Source organism: Silurus aristotelis, assembly GCF_946808225.1.
Source record: "Silurus aristotelis genome assembly, chromosome: 17".
Lineage (NCBI taxonomy): Eukaryota > Metazoa > Chordata > Actinopteri > Siluriformes > Siluridae > Silurus > Silurus aristotelis.
The window spans coordinates 12,782,697-12,804,442 of NC_139590.1; the positions used below are offsets into that span (position 1 = coordinate 12,782,697).

At 41.3% G+C, this 21,746-nt stretch overlaps 1 protein-coding gene across 10 annotated transcripts in view; it reads left to right on the top strand.

The window, feature by feature from the left end:
• Window positions 1-21,746, top strand: part of spag9a (sperm associated antigen 9a) — a 45,073-nt gene that overhangs the window by 20,547 nt on the left and 2,780 nt on the right. For 3 of the 10 annotated variants that reach the window (XM_083565676.1, XM_083565678.1, XM_083565683.1), the window contains 24 exons: window positions 26-170; window positions 527-620; window positions 1,733-1,854; window positions 4,404-4,415; window positions 4,923-4,980; window positions 5,126-5,278; window positions 5,420-5,471; window positions 5,615-5,745; window positions 6,370-6,426; window positions 7,777-7,959; window positions 8,098-8,227; window positions 9,846-9,935; window positions 10,149-10,301; window positions 10,597-10,765; window positions 10,908-11,141; window positions 17,563-17,755; window positions 18,080-18,202; window positions 18,358-18,438; window positions 18,571-18,638; window positions 18,721-18,869; window positions 19,304-19,475; window positions 19,775-19,888; window positions 20,050-20,085; window positions 21,493-21,669. In XM_083565676.1, the coding sequence (XP_083421802.1) occupies window positions 26-170; window positions 527-620; window positions 1,733-1,854; window positions 4,404-4,415; window positions 4,923-4,980; window positions 5,126-5,278; window positions 5,420-5,471; window positions 5,615-5,745; window positions 6,370-6,426; window positions 7,777-7,959; window positions 8,098-8,227; window positions 9,846-9,935; window positions 10,149-10,301; window positions 10,597-10,765; window positions 10,908-11,141; window positions 17,563-17,755; window positions 18,080-18,202; window positions 18,358-18,438; window positions 18,571-18,638; window positions 18,721-18,869; window positions 19,304-19,475; window positions 19,775-19,888; window positions 20,050-20,085; window positions 21,493-21,669 (2,896 nt within the window). The remainder of the gene's footprint in view (window positions 1-25; window positions 171-526; window positions 621-1,732; window positions 1,855-4,403; window positions 4,416-4,922; window positions 4,981-5,125; window positions 5,279-5,419; window positions 5,472-5,614; window positions 5,746-6,369; window positions 6,427-7,776; window positions 7,960-8,097; window positions 8,228-9,845; window positions 9,936-10,148; window positions 10,302-10,596; window positions 10,766-10,907; window positions 11,142-17,562; window positions 17,756-18,079; window positions 18,203-18,357; window positions 18,439-18,570; window positions 18,639-18,720; window positions 18,870-19,303; window positions 19,476-19,774; window positions 19,889-20,049; window positions 20,086-21,492; window positions 21,670-21,746) is intronic. The other 7 variants (XM_083565679.1, XM_083565680.1, XM_083565684.1 and 4 more) reach the window with 3 other exon arrangements.

The following is a 21,746-nucleotide window of genomic DNA, read 5'->3' on the forward strand; positions in this document are numbered from 1 at the left end:
AAGAGTGTGTACTTGCTGATTTCAGGATGAGCTGTTAGGCTCCAATTCAGTCACACCTATGTCCACCACAGCCTCAGAGCCAGGGCTGGACTGTCAGAGGGAAGATGGTGATGGTTCCAGCAGGTGTGCTGAGGTGCAGGCTGCTCCAGGGACTCGTTCCATCTCAACAGGTGAGCCAAGATTTGGAAATCTTGGAAAGCATGATGCCTGACAGAAATTTGGAGTTTCTTTCCGGGCGCAGCCTGAGCAAAATAAAGTTCAACATGTTTTCTTAATATGAACCACGATGACCTACTTAATGTTTTGTTTCAAAAATGAATCAGTCATAAATGTTATTTAATTGTCACTGCATATAGCACGTGTTGTTTTACACAAAAATATTACATCAATAGCTTAAGTTAAAAGGTTATGGCTCAGTACCTTAAAATCACACAACTGCATGAAAACATTAATTTCCTTTATTAATGTTTTTTTTTTCTTCATATCAGTGTATCAGTGTATATTAAGTGCCATCTGGTTTATGTAGGTTTGGCAGAGAATGAGGACAAGTCTGATGTGCAAGCTATTATCGAGTCAACCCCAGAGCTCCATCTGGACCTCAGTGGCTACAAAGGCTCCAGGTAGAAAATATTATGCTCAATTTATAACTCTGTTAAAAGGCATATACAGTATTTCGGGTCAATTATGTCCTTACCATGTGCACTGACATAGATATAACATTTTTTTTTCTAAAATATACTAACATTTTTACCACAAAAATGTTTTTTCACAAAATTGATGACATGCAAATAATGTGCAAGCTTTTATAAGGGTCTACTGCAGATTGCGTGTTTTATTATCAAAAGAATGTGTTGTGCATGTTGTGTAGTTTGGAGCAGATGTTTATGGAAAATACAGGGTGGCATTGGTGCAGATAGATACATTTTTTATCGTTTCTGCCCGGAAAAATCATGTAGTAATGGAGGCGGTGTTTCGTTTTGTTTTTGGTCAAAGGACAGGTATTCAATTAGCGAGAATCAGTTTTCTCCAATTGAAGACAAAAATTAAGCCATTGATTGATTGATTGATTGATTGATTGATTGATTGATTGATTGATTTGATATATATATACACACACACTCATACATACATACATACACTCATACATACATACATACATACATACATACAAACAAAACACATTACTTACCACTAGAGGTAGAAGAGTTAAAAATGTAATTGCTTGGGAAACAAAAGATCATTTTCCCCTATTTTTCAAACATCTAAGAGCGTCGGCCTGATGGAAGCAATTCAAAGGTGTAAGACAAAGGATGCCTCTCATCATGCACAATGATGTTAGCCTTATTCAATACTTTCTCTTCATATATACTTTCTATACTCTGCAACTTTATTCCTAACAGTTTACTTGCTATTATTACTACCTTCTCTAGTGACCTCTACTGAGCTTCAGAAGCATTTCCATACCAACAAATCACACAATAATTCATAATGCATTCAATGAAAGCCACATAAAACATTAAAAGCATTTTACTGTGGACTTTAAAGGAAAGCAATTTCTTTAAGAAATACATTCTCTGTTGGAGCTTCTTACTCGTGCAATCAGTCCAGGCATCCCACCTAAGTTTGTGGTCCAGCATGAACAAATAACATTGTGTTAAACAATGTTAAATTGTAATCATTATTTGTGTTTGTCATGTTTTCGAGTTGTTAACGTTTCGCTGATGTGTTCCAGCACCCCGACTAAAGGTATAGAGAACAAGGCGTTTAACAGGAACACAGACTCTCTATTTGAGGAGCTGTCGAGTGCAGGCTCTGGTCTCATTGGGGATGTGGATGAAGGAGCTGATCTCCTGGGTATGTGCCTTTCTTCCTTACCAAGAAAAAGCTTGTTAATCACCACCTCTTATCCTCTGAATACTAGGAAGAAAGAAAACAAATCCTGCTAAATCTTTCTATGACATGAAAAAGCTTGGATTTTTAAATGAACTAAGAGAAAAAAGCCTTCATTGTAGCTCAGGTGAAAAATCTGAATTCCCAGTACTTTTGCAAGAGCTAAAATAGCAGCAGTAGACCGTGAACATCTGGCAGCATGCTTTCAAATGAAAGTTAAAAATACATATTATGCATGCTAGTTTATGCATACTGTTGTGTATTGCCAGTTTTTAATGACACAATATATTTATGACACTAATTGGCAATGTAGTTGTTGCAACTGATATATTTGGTTTGCAAAGTGTAAAAAGAAATGTGTGTGTGTATATATATATATATATATATATATATATATATATATATATATATATATATATATATATATATATATATATATATATATATATATATATATACAGTGAGGAAAATAAGTATTTGAACACGCTGCTATTTTGCAAGTTCTCCCACTTAGAAATCATGGAGGGGTCTGAAATTGTCATCGTAGGTGCATGTCCACTGTGAGAGACATAATCTAAAAAAAAAAAATCCAGAAATCACAATGTATAATTTTTTAACTATTTATTTGTATGATACAGCTGCAAATAAGTATTTGAACACCTGAGAAAGTCAATGTTAATATTTGGTACAAGAGCCTTTGTTTACAATTACAGAGGTCAAACGTTTCCTGTAGTTTTTCACCAGGTTTGCACACACTGCAGGAGGGATTTTGGCCCACTCCTCCACACAGATCTTCTCTAGATCAGTCAGGTTTCTGGCCTGTCGCTGAGAAACACGGAGTTTGAGTTCCCTCCAAAGATTCTCTATTGGGTTTAGGTCTGGAGACTGGCTAGGCCAGGCCAGAACCTTGATATGCTTCTTACAGAGCCACTCCTTGGTTATCCTGGCTGTGTGCTTCGGGTCATTGTCATGTTGAAAGACCCAGCCTCGACCCATCTTCAATGCTCTAACTGAGGGAAGGAGGTTGTTCCCCAAAATCTCGCAATACACGGCCCCGGTCATCCTCTCCTTAATACAGTGCAGTCGCCCTGTCCCATGTGCAGAAAAACACCCCCAAAGCATGATGCTACCACCCCCATGCTTCACAGTAGGGATGGTGTTCTTGGGATGGTACTCATCAATCTTCTTCCTCCAAACACGTTTAGTGAAATTATGACCCAAAAGTTCTATTTTGGTCTCATCTGACCACATGACTTTCTCCCATGACTCCTCTTGATCATCCAAATGGTCATTGGCAAACTTAAGACGTGCCTGGACATGTGCTGGTTTAAGCAGGGGAACCTTCCGTGCCATGCATGATTTCAAACCATGACATCTTAGTGTATTACCAACAGTAACCTTGGAAACGGTGGTCCCAGCTCTTTTCAGGTCATTGACCAGCTCCTCCCGTGTAGTTCTGGGCTGATTTCTCACCTTCCTTAGGATCATTGAGACCCCACGAGGTGAGATCTTGCATGGAGCCCCAGTCCGAGGGAGATTGACAGTCATGTTTAGCTTCTTCCATTTTCTAATGATTGCTCCAACAGTGGACCTTTTTTCACCAAGCTGCTTGGCAATTTCCCCGTAGCCCTTTCCAGCCTTGTGGAGGTGTACAATTTTGTCTCTAGTGTCTTTGGACAGCTCTTTGGTCTTGGCCATGTTAGTAGTTGGATTCTTACTGATTGTATGGGGTGGACAGGTGTCTTTATGCAGCTAACGACCTCAAACAGGTGCATCTAATTTAGGATAATAAATGTAGTGGAGGTGGACATTTTAAAGGCAGACTAACAGGTCTTTGAGGGTCAGAATTCTAGCTGATAGACAGGTGTTCAAATACTTATTTGCAGCTGTATCATACAAATAAATAGTTTAAAAATCATATATTGTGATTTCTGGATTTTTTTTTTTAGATTATGTCTCTCACAGTGGACATGCACCTACGATGACAATTTCAGACCCTCCATGATTTCTAAGTGGGAGAACTTGCAAAATAGCAGCGTGTTCAAATACTTATCATCCTCACTGTATATATATATATATATATATATATATATATATATATATATAGAGTGAAATATCAATGCTCAAGAAAACCAAAAATTGTAATAGAAGCCTTTTTATAAAAAGATGGAAGTGAGCTATGTTCAAACTGAATTTGCACCATTTATTAAGGCAACATTTTTTTTCCATAACTAATAATGCTCGTCTCTGCCCAGAATTGTTATAACTGTCTGCTTGCAGACTGTATGTGTGCTTAAAGAACATAAGGAAATTTTAGCCATAAAATAAAAGCTTCCTTAAATGTAGCTTAATCCTTAAAAGGCTTAAATCTTTCAGCTTAGTATTTTGTTCTTTCCTGGTTCTGTGTAGTCGTGTAGTCAGTCCCTGCTGTATGCTAGATATTGTAATGCTAACACCACTCTTTCTCTCCATTCTGTGTCTTCCTGCTCTCTGGTTTTTGTGCCTTATCCCAGTGGAGTACTCTGGTGTGTATATATCCCTTCTGGCTGTTTTTTTTCCCTGTCTCTGTGTCTGTTTCTCTGTGAATGGACAATGGTTGCAGTCATTTATTCTTTTTTCATTCATGTTTTTCATTAATACTACATAAATTGAACTAACATTTCATATTTTTGCCAAATAAGAGCACCTAAGAGGTAGAACACAGTGTATGATTTGTTCTGGTTTACTTGTTGGCATTGTTTACTTAAAGGCTATCCTCATCCTTCCTTTTCTCTCTGCCTAACATGGACTGCATGCTTTTTCAGACCTGAGTTTGCTTGGTAAGACATACCATCTGCTTGACTATTCATGTTTGATTGCCTGTCTCGCTTCTTCAACTCTTTACTTTATTTCTTTTCCTTTCTTTGCATTTATATGTCGCAGTGTGTGCTTTTTTTTTCTTTGAGATCAGGGGTCACACCAGGTCCTTATCCCAAAAGAGAGACTAACTAACCTTGTGATCTAACGTTCTAACTGGTCTGATTTATTTGCAGGAATGGGTCGAGAAGTGGAGAATCTCATTTTGGAAAACACACAGCTGCTGGAAACGAAGTAGGACTGCTTAAAAAATATATACTACTGCAACAAAAATATAATTCAAATTGCTGAAAGTGCCCCTGCGTGTGTGTGTGTGTGTGTGTGTGTGTGTGTGTGTGTGTGTGTGTGTGTGTGCGTTTGTGTGTGTGTGTTTGCACAGAAATGCACTGAATGTGGTAAAGAATGACCTGATCGTCCAAGTGGATGAGCTTACATCTGAGAAGGAAGTTCTTCAAGGAGAGCTCAACACACTTCTGCAGACGAAGGCCAAATTGGAGGAGAAGAACAAAGAGTTTGAGGAAGAGCTCAAGAAGTTTGTGTTACCATTTCTTTATCTGAGAATTTCTTTAATTAAAGATTAGGATCTACTGCAACTCCGACCAGGATAAACAGCAGAATGAATGAATGAATGAATGAATGTACTATCTGACACATTTTATTTTTTTACCTATAGAGTTCGGGCTGAAATGGAGAGTGCCAAATTGAATAACAAAGAGGAAGATGATGTGAGAATAATTTGCCCAAATACTGTGCAATATTGGCTTATGTCATTGAGCATGGCTTTGTTAAATAGCATAATTGTGCATGATTGTAGTGCATTTACAGTTCTAATGGCGATTAAAGCATATTGCGTGACTTCTTTTGGCAGAGTGATGTACCCACAGCTCAAAGGCGTCGGTTCACCAGGGTAGAGATGGCACGTGTGCTGATGGAAAGGAACCAGTATAAAGAAAGGTTGATGGAACTCCAGGAGGCTGTCAGGTGGACAGAAATGATCCGGTAAACACTCATTCAACTGTTTATGACTTTCTCTCCCCAACACCTTTCAGCTTTAGGTTTATAGTACAGAATTGTTTTTTTTTATAGAAAGCATGATATAATGTCAGAGGTGTAAAAGCCTTTATATCTCCAAACATGTACAGAAGATGAAGATTCAAGTAGACCTCTGACCTTCTGTTCATGACCACTCCAAAACCTGTATTATTATTATTATTATTATTTTTAATTATTATTATTATTACAGCCTATGTTCTTTTAAATATAGGTTTTAAATGAATCAGAATAAATGCTTGTATTTTTGCCTTTAGCTCAAAAGGAAATGAAGTTAAAAAATGGATGAATGTAATCCAAAATAGTACAGTACAATGGAACATTGCAAATTAAGTCATATATTAGTAAACATGTATCCTGTGACATGACTGAGTGGAATCTAAGATGTTACAGTACAGCTAAAGTGTTTGAAGCTGAAGAATAATAGTTTAATTGTGCGTGTGTGTGTGTGTGTGTGTGTGTGTGTGTGTGTGTGTGTGTGTGTGTGTGTGTGTGTGTGCTGTTAAAGTAAAATCATCACACACAAAAGTGTGCTTTATTCCATATATAATGAAATATCCCTTTCCCCTCTAGTGCTTCCAGGGAAAACCCTACTCTTGCAGAAAAGAAGAAGTCCAGCATCTGGCAATTGTAAGCATTTTCACCATAGTCATTCTCTACATCAACAATAATAGTTCGATTTTGTGTGTGTGTGTTGTTAAATGAAAACCATCACACACAAAATTGTGTTATTCTCTACATTATTATTCCCCTAGCTGTTTATTACTTTTTTTTTTTCATATTTCAAATTATACATGTGTTTATTTTCTTGTATCTCTTGATGTGCTCATGGTCTTCAGCATGTGGGTAAACAATCATATACTAACTGCCTCTTTTTTGCCCTCAGCAAAAAGATGTAAAAAAAAAAAACATTTTTTTTTGTGATTTATTCCTTGGGCTGCTCCTGCTTGTGGTGTCTTTAGTTTTTTTCAGTTCATAATGTATTGCTTTTACCAATTAGCTAAGTTGGATATGTCATTGCTTATACCTTTTGACGGTATATATTGGACAAGATGATGAATAATTTTTAATGGCAGTTTGAAATTAAAAGGCAGGCTACAATGATACCTTCTGTGCACAAAATTCTGAATAGAATTGTATTTGTTAGATTATAGCTGAGTACAGTGAATAATAATTCATATAAATTTGTAAAACTCTGTATAGAATCATTTCATACACAATATTAAAATAATTTTTTAATTAGGCTTTATATATTGTCTCCCCCTGGTGGTCTTCTTGTTTTTAATTTTAAAATGTGTATTTATTTATATATATATAAAAAAACTTTGGTGGAACAAATACTCAAGAATTTCTCAATAAATATTCTAATTCTATTGGTATCTTGTGACAACTTGCTTTATATTATGCATATATATATATATATATATATATATATATATATATATATATATATATATATATATATATATTTGTATTAAATGAACAACAGTAATGTATATTTTGTTAAAGAATAATATAATACATATATATATATATATATATATATATATATATATATATATATATATATATATATATATATATATATATATGCATATATTATTCTTTAACAAAATATACATTACTGTTGTTCATTTTAATACACAATAAATTGAGACTGTGGATAAATATCTTTGGAAATTGATTTACAAATATTATTTTATGCAGAATTTCACATAAATATATATATAAATATAAATAAATATATTTATATAAATATATAAATATATGTTTCCTAAATTCCTGAATGTCAGTATTGTGTAGGATTGTGCACAGGGTTTTCTCATGGTTTTCCAAAGACACGATTTGGTCTGTACTGTCAGATAGCAATCTTTTGCTTTGTCCATGTGACAAGGTTGTGTATGTCCTGTTCCCATTAACATCTGTGCATGTTTTCCGTGTGTGTGTGTGTGTGTGTGTGTGTGTGTCTGTCTGTCCCAGCTTTAGCCGGCTGTTCAGTCCCTCGTCCGCCAGCAGCAGCACCAGCACCAGCACCAGTTGCAGTGCAGTGAAGCCTCCTCCTTCTAATGTCAAGTACAACCCACCCAGTGCCATGAGGAAGAGCAGCACCTTTTCCCAGTTCCCCACTGAGCGTTCCAAAGCCTTTGACTTTCTCAAAGATGAGTAAGGGCCTGTTTAGTATTGCTTTAGCTTTACAAACTCTTCAGACCACTTATGCTCACACTATATTTGCCTTTAAGCCTTGTAGACTTTTCAGGTCAAAGTGTCATTTGAATTTTTTGTATGTCTCCTCTCTTACAGAGTGGACTTATGCAGTTCTCCATCACGTAAAGAGCAGAAGAAGGCTCAGTACAGGCAGGTCAAAGCTCACGTACAGAAGGAGGATGGGCGGATGGCAGCTGACGGCTGGAGTCTGCCTAGTAAATACAAGGCAAGATTTTAAACTCAAGTAAAATTTACAATTTTGATAGATCAGGGAGTTTATTTGATGGCAGAAGAAAGCTGGAGATAAGTAGGCTGCTTTTATCTCCCCTGCTTTGATTCAGTTGGTTTTACATTTAGCAAACTATGCTAGATAATTGTCATATTGTCATCAAATATAAAATGTACAACCATTATTAAAAAGCAAAAACTTTTTTTTGTTTTTGCAATTCTAAGCAAGATCATTAGCTTCAGTTTACAAGATCATTGCATTAATTATAGTTTACTGTCATGACTAGCTAACATGGAGAGTAACTGCAAGCTAGTGTACCAGTGAGTACCGAATACTAGTTATTTTCAAGTTGAAGCACCAGCTGCTTCAACTATACTTTGGTAATGCAAAGCTCACTGCACTACACATTTGCAACAAAGGATGTGGTCTGGCTACGTTTTTATTGCACATATAAAGTTACTGGGAGGCTAGACAATCTCTCCAGACATATACATGGAAACATTGTATACAGTGCAGCAAAAAACTATAGTACCACAAACAATTGCACTGCATTTGAATAATTCAGTTCATGTTCAAATGCATGACCATTATTAGCTTGTTGCTATGTTACTGTATACCAAAGCAGTCACACATGAAAGATTCAAGTGCTCACTTATTTTTCCATTGTGAGTATTAATTCATATAATTAGCTTGATCTACCGTATTTTTCGGACTATAAGCCGCTACTTTTTTCCTACGCTTTGAACCCCGGGCTAAAACGAAGAAGCGGCTAATTTATGGATTTTTCCTGGGTTTTTCCCGGTTTCACAAACCAAAAAACTGAACCCCATAACATTAGACCAATGAAAATTCCGAACGGAAACGAAAAAACGCACCTCACCTGTATTCTGAGCTGCACGGCTTCGGGAGAAAATAAGTTTTTTTTTAAACGCACGACAATAGCAAAAGATAAACTCCCGAGAGAAATAGTTGTGAAAGGAAGGAGGAAGACATTGAACAATGACTTTCTTGGTAGGCTACTGTTTAGATACAAGCCGTTGTAACACGTTGAGTCTGGGTCATGGGAGAGCTCGCTAACTCCAGTTGCAACAGAAATCATATAAGCACAGACAGGTTTCCAAAACTCTGCTTTTTTATTTTTCTTGGCAACAGCGTTACGGGTTAGTCAAAAAAACTTAGAAATCAGCATCAGAAAATAATAAAGACATAATCCTCGTCTTGAACACACGCAGTAATAGTGGAAAAATGCAGTGGCATGCTATTCCCAAAATACCGCTATGCTCCTAAAGGAAGCGCAACATATTTCACCAGTTACACCGTGTGTAACGTGTCTTTTGTTAAAGCCTGTGTAAAGTACATTAGTATAGACAGGTGTGGCTTATTTATGTTAAAAATCTAAATATTTGTAAAATTCAGTTGGTGCTTATATATGGGTACGCTTTATAGTCCGGAAATTACAGTACTTTTTAGTTAAATTACATTAGTTGCTGGTTTTTATTGTGGGTTTGTCCCAAGCACAGCACTGGGCAAGTACATTGAAGCTAGTAAGCTAGCTAATGTATTTATAATTTGTCTACCACTGAGGTAATAACGTTTTTCTATTTTTTCTGAACAGGAAGCAAATGGAAGGCAAGCAGAGAATAAGATGAACTTGCCGGTGCCTGTGTACTTGAGACCGCTGGATCAGAAAGATTCTTCAATGAAGGTGTGCACCTGCTGGGTATAAAACCCGCTGCGGTTTATTACCTGGCTATACTCACAAAACCACTTGTTGTGTTCAAATGTAGCAACATTCATTATGGTTTATCTCCAAACAACCTCCACTACTGTACACGTTTATTTTTTCAGTTTATCCTCCAGATCCTGCATTATGCATTGCATATATTTGTAATGAAAGTGTATTTTGTTCTTTCCATAGCTGTGGTGTGCAGCTGGTGTGAACCTTGCAGGTGGAAAGCCACATGAGACAGGCTCAGGTGTATGTGTTAATGACTCTGGAGCTGAAGGAGAGACCTCCAGACCAAGGAATGGCTCTCAAAGCAGCCTGGATCAACAGGAGCAGCACCACAAGGTGATAGGCTTTATCAATACAACCTGAAAAACTATTTCTAATACAAATTTTCTTTATAATATTGGCATGCTTTGCAAATTGTAGATAATCTCTGCGAAAAAAAAAAGAATGTTTTAAATTAATTATTCCAATATTTTAAAACAGGATTAAAACACTGAAGCTGAATTTAGACATTTTAATTGGATTTCTGTGTAAGTCTTACACAGAGCATTTTGGTCCTCTTATTGTTCTTTGTTTAGTAAAATTGTATTACAATTTGATTTTCTAACCATGTGCTTGTGTGTATGTGTGTCAGGAGCAGGAACGAGAGGTGTTGCAGATGGACATGTCCAGCCGTGTTTGGATATGCACCAGTGCACAATCCTCCACTAAGGTTATCATCCTGGACACCACGCAGCCCTCTGCACTGCTGGATAGTTTCTACGTCTGCAACTCGCATGTGCTGTGCATTTCCAGCGTGCCAGGTCAGATAGCACACAGCCCTAATCATTGCTTATCTGACCATTTGAATGGATCTTTGTTTGAGGTGTATCTTGTTTTTTTGTTTTGTTTTTTTATTAGTCATTTGTATAGGATGGACAATTATTATTACTATTTTTGCTTTAGGTGTACTTGAGACAGACTTTCCTGCTGGAGAAGAAGTTCCTCAGGATTCAGAGGCAAGGCTTGAAGCTTCACTGACAGGTAGTTTGGCCAGTAACAGCTCACATGGCAGTGAGGGAGCGCTAAGTGGCATCTCAGCTGTTGGCTGTACAGCAGAAGGGGCAGGGTCTGGAGCTCAGACAGGTGGCTCAGGAACCAATGAGATTTCGGCAGACCTCAGTCCTGTAAGAGGTAGAGGTAAGAGATATTCAGGCATAATTGGGATGAATAAAGGTTTAATCAGAGGACGATTTCAATAGAGCTGAGCACATAGAACTGAAAATGTAAGTGTAATAGGGGTGTAACAGTACACAAAATTCACGATTCAGTAAAAAATTTTTTTTAGAGGGAAGAAATGCAAAATATAAAATAGCTTGTCGTAATTTATTAATGCAGTTGTCAGGCTGCAGACGCGGAAGCCGATATAGTCCGATCATTGTCCTTTTATTTCAACAACCGTACAACACAAAAACACTCATAAGCCGTTGAAAACAACAAACAAAGACATCCGCTCGATACGCGTTGTCAGCTATGAGTTCGAATATCCCAAGCATAATCCATAAAGCCTTCGGCAATGAGTAATCCAAGTCGGAAGTGGAATTCGCATATACAGCCGGCGGTCGAGCAGCCACGCGATTGTCCAGCTTGACAATATAACGACCGACAGCCTGTGACTCAAGAACGTGAGTTTATGTAGTCTGATCTTTCATGAGCCACAGCTGTCGGTAATCTTGGGAAGCAGCGTGACTGCTATCGTGGGGGGCGTGGCAGGGTGGATCTCTGACAGCTACAGACGGGGGCGTGGCAGGGTGAATCCCTGACAGCTACAGAGGGGGGCGTGGCAGGGTGAATCCCTGACAGTACCCCCCCCTCCAGGGGCGACACCTGACGCCCCAAAACCCACCTATGCCAGGCGGGCCAGGGCACTCCGAGGAAGGCTTTCTTAGACGCCTGGGAGCAACGGAGGCCTGGTGAGCATCCTCTGCGGAGAGCCGGCATGGGACAACACCTTGCAGGAGGATCCGGAACGGAGCCACGCCCTCGGTGCTGACGGGAGGCTGAGTAAAGCCCCTGGCGGGGATTGAAGCCGGAGCGATCTCGATGGCGGGGAACCGGAACTGGACGCCAACCATGACAATGACCGGGGAGTGGAGGACGTCCCGGGCGGAGACCAGGAACGTCGTACCACCCTCTGAGGGACCTGGAGGACCGACGTCGCCGTCAGAGGGACCTGGAGGACCGACGTCGCCGTCAGAGGGACCTGGAGGACCGACGTCGCCGTCAGAGGGACCTGGAGGACCGACGTCGCCGTCAGAGGGACCTGGAGGACCGACGTCGCCGTCAGAGGGACCTGGAGGACCGACGTCGCCTTCTGCGGAGCCCGGGGGCGAGCCGTCGCCTTCTGCGGAGCCCGGGGGCGAGCCCTCGCCTTCTGCGGAGCCCGGGGGCGAGCCGTCGCCTTCTGCGGAGCCCGGGGGCGAGCCGTCGCCTTCTGCGGGCGCTGGAGACGAGCCGTCGCCTTCTGCGGGACTGTGGGGTGAGCCGTCGCCGTCGGTGGAACCTGGGGGCAGCGGTTCAACTTCCCTTTCGCAGTCCTGGAGCCGGGGTAAGTGCACAGGGAAACCCCTGGGCGTAGGGGCGCTCCTTGGGACCCTTAGGAGCAGATCGGAGCCTACTGAGCAGCCTGGAAATGAGGTGAAGCCTGCCTGGAGATCCACGAGCGGAGAAGAGCTCGCCTGGAGGTCCACGACATCAGTGGAGCTCTCTTTGGGACACTGAAGCGGAGACGAGCTCGTGGGGTCGCTCGGAGGCGGAGACGAGCTCTCGGGAGGAGCCTGGAGCGGAGTCGTGCCCTCTTGAGGAGCCAGGAGCTGGGCGGAGCGCTCTTGAGGGACCTGGAGCTGGGCGGAGCTCTCTGGAGGGACCTGGAGCTGGGCGGAGCTCTCTGGAGGGACCTGGAGCTGGGCGGAGCTCTCTGGAGGGACCTGGAGCTGGGCGGAGCTCTCTGATGGGACCTGGAGCTGGGCGGAGCTCTCTGGAGGGACCTGGAGCTGGGCGGAGCTCTCTTGGAGGTCCTGGGGCAGAGCCGAGCTTTCCGTGGGCGAGATGTCGCCTTGGAAGGGGCTCTGGGATGTGGCGTCGTCTGGAGAGGGACTCGGAGGAGTCACTTCGCCTTCTGTGACCGGAGGTGGCGGCGCGGCGCTCTCGTGACGACTCTGTGGCGGCGCGGCGCTCTCGTGACGACTCTGTGGTGGCGCGGCGCTCTCGTGACGACTCTGTGGCGGCGCGGCGCTCTCGTGACGACTCTGTGGCGGCGCGGCGCTCTCGTGACGACTCTGTGGCGGCGCGGCGCTCTCGTGACGACTCTGTGGCGGCGCGGCGCTCTCGTGACGACTCTGTGGCGGCGCAGCGCTCTCGTGAAGACTCTGTGGCGGCGCGGCGCTCTCGTGAAGACTCTGTGGCGGGAAAGCACGCTCCTGGAGACACTGTGGCGGCGTGGCACGCCCACGGGAACCTCGGAACAGAGCGGCACGCCTGTAGAAGCTCTGTGACGGCATGGTGTGCTCGCCGACGCTCGGAGATGGTGTGGTGCGTCCACGAGAACCCCGGAACACAGCAGCACGCTGGTAGAGACCCTGAGATGAAGCAGCCCTCTCATCAAAACATTGGGGCTGAGCTGCAGGCTCATGGGAGATCCGGCACGGAGCCGCGTGCTCTTGAGAACCTTGGAATGGAGCACCTTCCTCCTCAAGGGGACTGTAGTGGAGATCCACCACCTCTATCCCCAACTTCCCCAGAAGCAGCCCGCTGAATTCGGCGAGTGAGCCGAATTTGCCCCCTTTGGCGCTCCATAGTGAGCTGGCTTTGGCGAAAACTTCTCCAGACAGGAGGGAAATACAGAGGGCAATCTTGGCTCGTTCGGAAGGAAACCGGGAAATGTTAACAGCCACATACTCGCCGATGCCTTGCAGAAATCCGCCCAATTCGTCTTTTTTCCCCGAGTAACGAGCCGGTAATCCCCTCGCGCTCTCTGAGGGGCGTGGCGCAGCCGCGCTCTCATGATCCGGCTTCTGTGGATCTGAACCGCGAGAAGCGGCACTGAGCTTCCGGAGGAAATCCGAAGCCGGGTTCAGCTGCCGATCCGTTGCGGTCGGAATCGCGGAATGGCGAATCCGCGTTCGGTATAGGTCGGTCGTTCTGTCAGGCTGCAGACGCGGAAGCCGATATAGTCCGATCATTGTCCTTTTATTTCAACAACCGTACAACACAAAAACACTCATAAGCCGTTGAAAACAACAAACAAAGACATCCGCTCGATACGCGTTGTCCGCTATGAGTTCGAATGTCCCAAGCATAATCCATAAAGCCTTCGGCAATGAGTAATCCAAGTCGGAAGTGGAATTCGCATATACAGCCGGCGGTCGAGCAGCCACGCGATTGTCCAGCTTGACAATATAACGACCGACAGCCTGTGACTCAAGAACGTGAGTTTATGTAGTCTGATCTTTCATGAGCCACAGCTGTCGGTAATCTTGGGAAGCAGCGTGACTGCTATCGAGGGGGGCGTGGCAGGGTGGATCTCTGACAGCTACAGACGGGGGCGTGGCAGGGTGAATCCCTGACAGCTACAGAGGGGGGCGTGGCAGGGTGAATCCCTGACAGCAGTTTATTATTAATAACATTTGTGAAAAACATGGTAATCATTTACAATTTCTGAAACAATTTAAAATGAAATGCCTGCTTCGTTAAATGATATATAAAATAATATTTTATAAAAACAAAATTGAATAAGTCAAATTAATGCAATACACATTATATCGGTTAAATTGAGTAATCAATTTCATTGCCACAAATTAAATAAATTGAATACAATTAAATAAATGCAAAATTTTAAATAAATAGTTTAAATATTTTAGACCCCATTTAAATAATACAACTGTGTGTGTGTGTGTTTACATTTTAGATATAAATTTTCAGAACAATGTCTTCATTCCTTTCATTCTTTATTCATTTACTCAATATGCAGAGTTGTCAGGATTTTCTAATTTTAAGAGAAATTCTTTGAAGCTGGACAGAAAACGCAAAAGAATCCATAGCACTTTCTTGTTAGCAATTAACGCTAGCGCTATGGCTTCTTTAGCGTTTTCATGCATGCACAAAACAAATCTTATTTCCGGAAAAGAGTGAGTAGCCACAGTGACACTGCACTAAATCTAGGTTTTCTTTTTATACCCCTAGCATTGTTGTGTATGTTTTCAAGTTTAATAATAATAAATAAAAATGCGAGGTGGAGGTGGAGGTGCGAGGTGCAGGTTCCCCACAAAAAAAAGGCATCGAAAGCCTTGTACAGAGCAATTTCGGTATGAATACATATACCGTTACACCCCTAAAGTGGAATAATTGTAATAATCACAAAAATTTACAAACAAACTGTAAACATAAGGTCTAGCCACATAGTTGCTCAACACAGAAATAAATATATTGAATAAAAAAAAAACTCAGGAGATAAGTAGACACAAATAAAAAACGTTTTGTATTTATCATGGCAGAACACTAATATGTGAAAAAACAATTGTTTATTTATTTCCTTTGCAGCTTCATCAAATATTAATTCAGTTCCAATACCAAACAAAAAAAAAACCCTAAAATCTATGCAGGAATAAGGTGTCTGTATAATCTACAGTAGGCAGTTCAGTGAAAGATACTAGAGTACACCATTAACTCAAGTCTACATGATGTCCAGAGTAAGTCATTTACTAATAGTTTGGTATGGCACAGATATTATTTACAGTTTTAATCAAGGTGATAAATGAATATGTGCAGATATATGTACAGTGAGGAAAATAAGTATTTGAACACCCTGCTATTTTGCAAGTTCTCCCACTTAGAAATCATGGAGGGGTCTGAAATTGTCATCGTAGGTGCATGTCCACTGTGAGAGACATAATCTAAAAAAAAAAAATCCAGAAATCACAATATATGATTATTAAACTATTTATTTGTATGATACAGCTGCAAATAAGTATTTGAACACCTGTCTATCAGCTAGAATTCTGACCCTCAAAGACCTGTTAGTCTGCCTTTAAAATGTCCACCTCCACTACATTTATTATCCTAAATTAGATGCACCTGTTTGAGGTCGTTAGCTGCGTTAAGACACCTGTCCACCCCATACAATCAGTAAGAATCCAACTACTAACATCGCCAAGGCCAAAGAGCTGTCCAAAGACACTAGAGACAAAATTGTACACCTCCACAAGGCTGGAAAGGGCTACGGGGAAATTGCCAAGCAGCTTGGTGAAAAAAGGTGCACTGTTGGAGCAATCATTAGAAAATGGAAGAAGTTAAACATGACTGTCAATCTCCCTCGGACTGGGGCTCCATGCAAGATCTCACCTCGTGGGGTCTCAATGATCTTAAGGAAGGTGAGAAATCAGACCAGAACTACACGGGAGGAGCTGGTCAATGACCTGAAAAGAGCTGGGACCACCGTTTCCAAGGTTACTGTTGGTAATACACTAAGATGTCATGGTTTGAAATCATGCATGGCACGGAAGGTTCCCCTGCTTAAACCAGCACATGTCCAGGCACGTCTTAAGTTTGCCAATGACCATTTGGATGATCCAGAGGAGTCATGGGAGAACGTCATGTGGTCAGATAAGACCAAAATAGAACTTTTGGGTCATAATTCCACTAAACGTGTTTGGAGGAAGAAGAATGATGAGTACCATCCCAAGAACACCATCCCTACTGTGAAGAATGGGGGTGGTAGCATCATGCTTTGGGGTGTTTTTCTGCACATGGGACAGGGCGACTGCACTGTATTAAGGAGAGGATGACCGGGGCCATGTATTGCGAGATTTTGGGGAACAACCTACTTCCCTCAGTTAGAGCATTAAAGATGGGTCGAGGCCGGGTCTTCCAACATGACAATGACCCGAAGCACACAGCCAGGATAACCCAGTAGTGGCTCTGTAAGAAGCATATCAAGGTTCTGGCATGGCCTAGCCAGTCTCCAGACCTAAACCCAATAGAGAATCTTTGGAGGGAGCAAAAAACTTCATGTTTCTCAGCGACAGGCCAGAAACCTGACTGATCTAGAGAAGATCTGTGTGGAAGAGTGGGCCAAAATCCCTCCTGCAGTGTGTGCAAACCTGGTGAAAAACTACAGGAAACGTTTGACCTCTGTATTTGCAAACAAAGGCTACTGTACCAAATATTAACATTGACTTTCTCAGATGTTCAAATACTTATTTGCAGCAGTATCATACAAATAAATAGTTAAAAAATCATACATTGTGATTGTTTTTGTTTTAGATTATGTCTCTCACAGTGGACATGCACCTACGATGTCAATTTCAGACCCCTCCATGATTTCTAAGTGGGAGAACTTGCAAAATAGCAGGGTGTTCAAATACTTATTTTCCTCACTGTACATGCTTTACAACAGGCATTCAAGCTGGTGTTTAATCACCTGAAAAAAGCATGTGTAAAACGTTTTCTTAGCTACCAATTATCTGAAGTCAAAGCCGCTTACTCAGTTATGTTTAGTAAATTAGTGTTTGGTGTGATTTTTGTGGTAATGGTCAGTGGTACAGTAACTTTACTGTGTGTGCAGTGGAGTTGTCTAGGGAACCCAGTCCCAGTGAAGACAGCGTTCCCACAGCAGAGGAAGCCACTGAGGCTACTGAGGAAGAGGAGGAGGCATCGGGTACAGACACCAGCCAGCCTGGCATTTACACTGAGCATGTATTCACAGATCCACTGGGAGCGCAGCCCACTGAGAGCTCAACAGCCACAGACAGTGTGCGGTGGGTACAGAGAGAAGGAAAGGGTTTTTTTTCACATTCTTGACAGTCTGTACATCTATTTTCATTCATAACATGTGCCGCTCTGTGAAACTATGGTCTGTGGCATGGGGGTTGATACATTTTTTCTTTCTGCTTTAGTGACTGTTAAATTAGACAGAATGTCTGGAAAATAATTGGTTCCTTAAACCAAACCCTTTTCAGACAATATTCTGTATGTTTACGGGACTAAGTTATTATGAGTTATTATGAGAAAATCAGGTACTGTTCTAGATACGCCTGTATGAATGTATGTTGGAAGTTAATTTTGTTTGTTGTGTGTGCTAGGGAGTCAGGTCAAGAGAATGATGGAGCAGCTTCTCCAGGTAACGAGCAGGACAAAATCATGCAAGACACTCAGAGGATGAGTAGCACCCTGCCTACCATGTGGCTGGGAGCTCAGAATGGCTGGTGAGTGTTTATCTCTCCCTCTTTCTCTCTCTTTTTCTTTCTCGTACACAGACACACCTTTATTATCCTTTTCATAATGCACAATCTGAAACAAACATATGCAGTCATGTTTATATGTAATTACATGCAATGTCACTTTTCTTTCTTTCCTCCAGCCTGTATGTGCACTCATCTGTGGCCCGGTGGAGAAAGTGCCTCCATGCAGTAAAGCTGAAAGACTCCATTCTTAATATTGTGTGAGTAAAGAAGAATGCTGGATGATCTAACTGAATCAGACCGTCACATAACTTCATGCTATGAAAATACACAGGAAAGGCATGCATGCAGTGTATCTGACTGATATTTATATGCCATTTTTTAATTTGCAGCCATGTTAAAGGAAGAGTGCTTGTAGCTCTTGCTGATGGTACTCTTGCCATCTTCCACAGAGGCCTAGGTAAGACCATGTATTATCATTCATTAAAAGTATTTCTGATTTTTGCAGTTGTACAGAAAGTCAATTTTTTTTAATCATATAGATAGCCAGTGGGACTTAACCAACTATCATCTGTTGGACCTGGGCCGGCCGCACCACTCCATCCGCTGTATGTCAGTAGTACATGATAAAGTGTGGTGTGGCTACAGGAACAAGATCTATATTGTCCATCCCAAAGCAATGAAGATTGAGGTTTGCACCCATTTGCTTGTTCTACATGCTTTATTGCAGCTCTAAACCAGAAGAGCATATTTATAGTTTCCTGTAACATATATAGTATTTTTTGGCAGGGCAGAAAATTTCATAGAACATATATATTTAGAATTTACCATGTAATAATTTATAGGAAATTATTGATGTGTGAACTGTAAGAGCTGCTTTCGATTGGTCTATGTGCTGTGCATTACTTACTGGGTGTGTTAACAGAATGCCACGGAGTTAATGACACTGTTTCAAAAGTGTTTGGAACCACATTTTCTCTTCCACTAATATATTTGTTGTGGTCAAATATAATTTGTTCTCTGATATTAGTAATGCAATCTACTCTTTAAAATGTGTGTGTGTGTGTGTGTGTGTGTGTGTGTGTGTGTGTGTGTGTGTGTGTGTGTGTGTGTGTGTGAGAGCAGAAGTCATTTGACGCTCATCCTCGTAAAGAGAGTCAGGTGCGTCAATTGGCCTGGGTGGGTGATGGGATCTGGGTCTCCATCCGGTTGGACTCCACCCTGCGTCTATTCCATGCGCACACCTTCCAGCATCTCCAAGACGTGGACATTGAGCCATATGTCAGCAAGATGCTGGGTGAGAAGGAACTTCTAACATTAGGTTTATTTTAAAACATTAAAGGACTCAGATTATTTCTGTATTGCTTAAACAGAATTATTTAGAGCAAGTTTTAGGGCCTGTTCAGTCACTGGATTTGCACAATATTGTCCCAGTTACAAAGTAATGTTTTGTTTTGTTTTTGTATCAGCCTCATAATCAGATTTGGAGATAATTTGCAGTTTCGTCAGTGTAATGACTTTTAAATGTTTATGTTGAATCATGAGCTTTGTGTGTTGCATTTCATTTTCCTTTAAAGTTCCTCTCTTGCTTAACAGGCACAGGTAAACTGGGCTTCTCTTTTGTGAGAATCACAGCGCTCATGGTATCCTGTAAGCGGCTCTGGGTCGGGACAGGAAACGGTGTCATCATTTCTATCCCTTTATCAGAATGTGAGTTCACAAATATTTTGGTGCAGGATTTCAAAAAAAGAGTAATGTACAAGAGGAGTGAAGCCAGATACAAAGATCTTGTTTAGCTTCACATTTCCTGTCGTTCCGTCTGCCTTTTACCATCCTATCTCTGACTCTCCTCTGGGTATTTCTGTCAATAGCTGTGGGTCTGCAGCATGGAGTTCTCAGGCTAAGGGGTGAGTGGGAAATGTTCCACATGCCTAGCAAACTGGCTCCAATAAGAACCCTAATAACCCCCTAACTGCTGTCACACAATAGCTTGCACTTACTTCTGCATATAGTTGTCTGACTATCATCTCTGGTTTTCTCTCACTGGATATTTTGGCTTCAGCATTGTGTAGAGAAGAATGCAGATTGAAGTGCAAAGCTGAAATTGATAAGAAATCAGTTTGTGGAATTTGAATTTGCTCAGCTTCTGGTCTGATTTGATGCACAAACATGCATCTATGATGAATAAGGGTCTCTTTCACTCTCTTTATTAAAATACTGTTTTGCTTTACTTTATTCAGTTTGGGCCATATTTAGAATTAGTGCTTTATAGTATAATGAAATGTCAAATTTCAGTTATGCTGGTAAAGTTATCTGTTCTCTCGGTATAAAGACTTTTTTGGGGCTGGGGCTAGACCCAGGGTTGGCTGGGTAAGAATTGAGTTCTCTAACAATGTTCCATGTGTTGAAGGGAGATGATGACAAAGGAACAAAGCAGCCCAAGGTCCAAATACACAAAAACATATCAACAGGTAGAACAGGTACAAAACAAGAAAATAAATATTATTAATAAAACAAAATCTCAGCAAAGAAAAAGAAAACAGCTACACGAAAAGGCAAGATCTTTTAACTTAAGACATGGCTAAGGACACACAAGTAGAGAAAGTGGGTGACTAATGAGGAACACGAACACACTGGCGACATCTGGTGAGGAAAACCAAAAAAAACAAGGACAAGGACAAAAAAACAAAACAAAAGAAATGCCATTCTGTCATTGAAGCTTGTTAGATTCCGCTTGTCTAGAAGGTTGGTTTTTCAGTAGTGCCTATCCTACCAATGGTAGATAATGGAAGTATTTAGACTTTTCTAACCCCAGTCATGCTTCTCAGTTCCCTCTCATGGATTCCCACGTATTTAAAAAGCCAAGAGTTATATAAATATCCTGTGTGCTCTGTGGGGCATGCCTGATGCCTCTAGTGACTGCTAACTAGCTGGCATCTGATCTGTAGTTATGTGTAAGTTCTAACAAGTTCTCAGTTTTAGTATTATTGTACTATGCACAGTATTCTAAGTGTGTCTTTTGAAGCCAATACGAGTCCATTCTTGTTGTTTTTCTTTTATTGTCCGTCTCTCTTTTGCCCTTACTTGCCTGACAATGATCTGTTTAATAGCTTAAGCACATCTGCTTTAATAGTTAACATCTGAGTAATAGGTGGTTTGTTTACACATAGACAGTCTGCGCATCTTGCTTTTTTGCACAAAAGCACAGTTTTCAAAAAAATACCTCTTAATGCAGAAAAAAACAGTTGCATTGTGATTTTCCAAAAACACTTACAGTTCACTTACTTGCATTTTTTTTTTGCTTTGGACTGCAGCTAACAGGGGTGTTGGTGCGATAGCGAGCCGGCCCGGTGGTGCAGTACGTGTCTTTGGGGATGAGAGTGCGGACGGTGGGACGGTGGGCTCGTATGTTCCGTACTGCTCTATGGCTCATGCTCAACTTTGCTTCCATGGTCACAAAGATGCAGTCAAGTTCTTTGCTGCGGTGCCAGGTAACATAAAAAAAAATTCGATCTAGATTTATTGGGCACAATTTTATATTTACTTCAAGAGGTAGAGGGGCTGACAA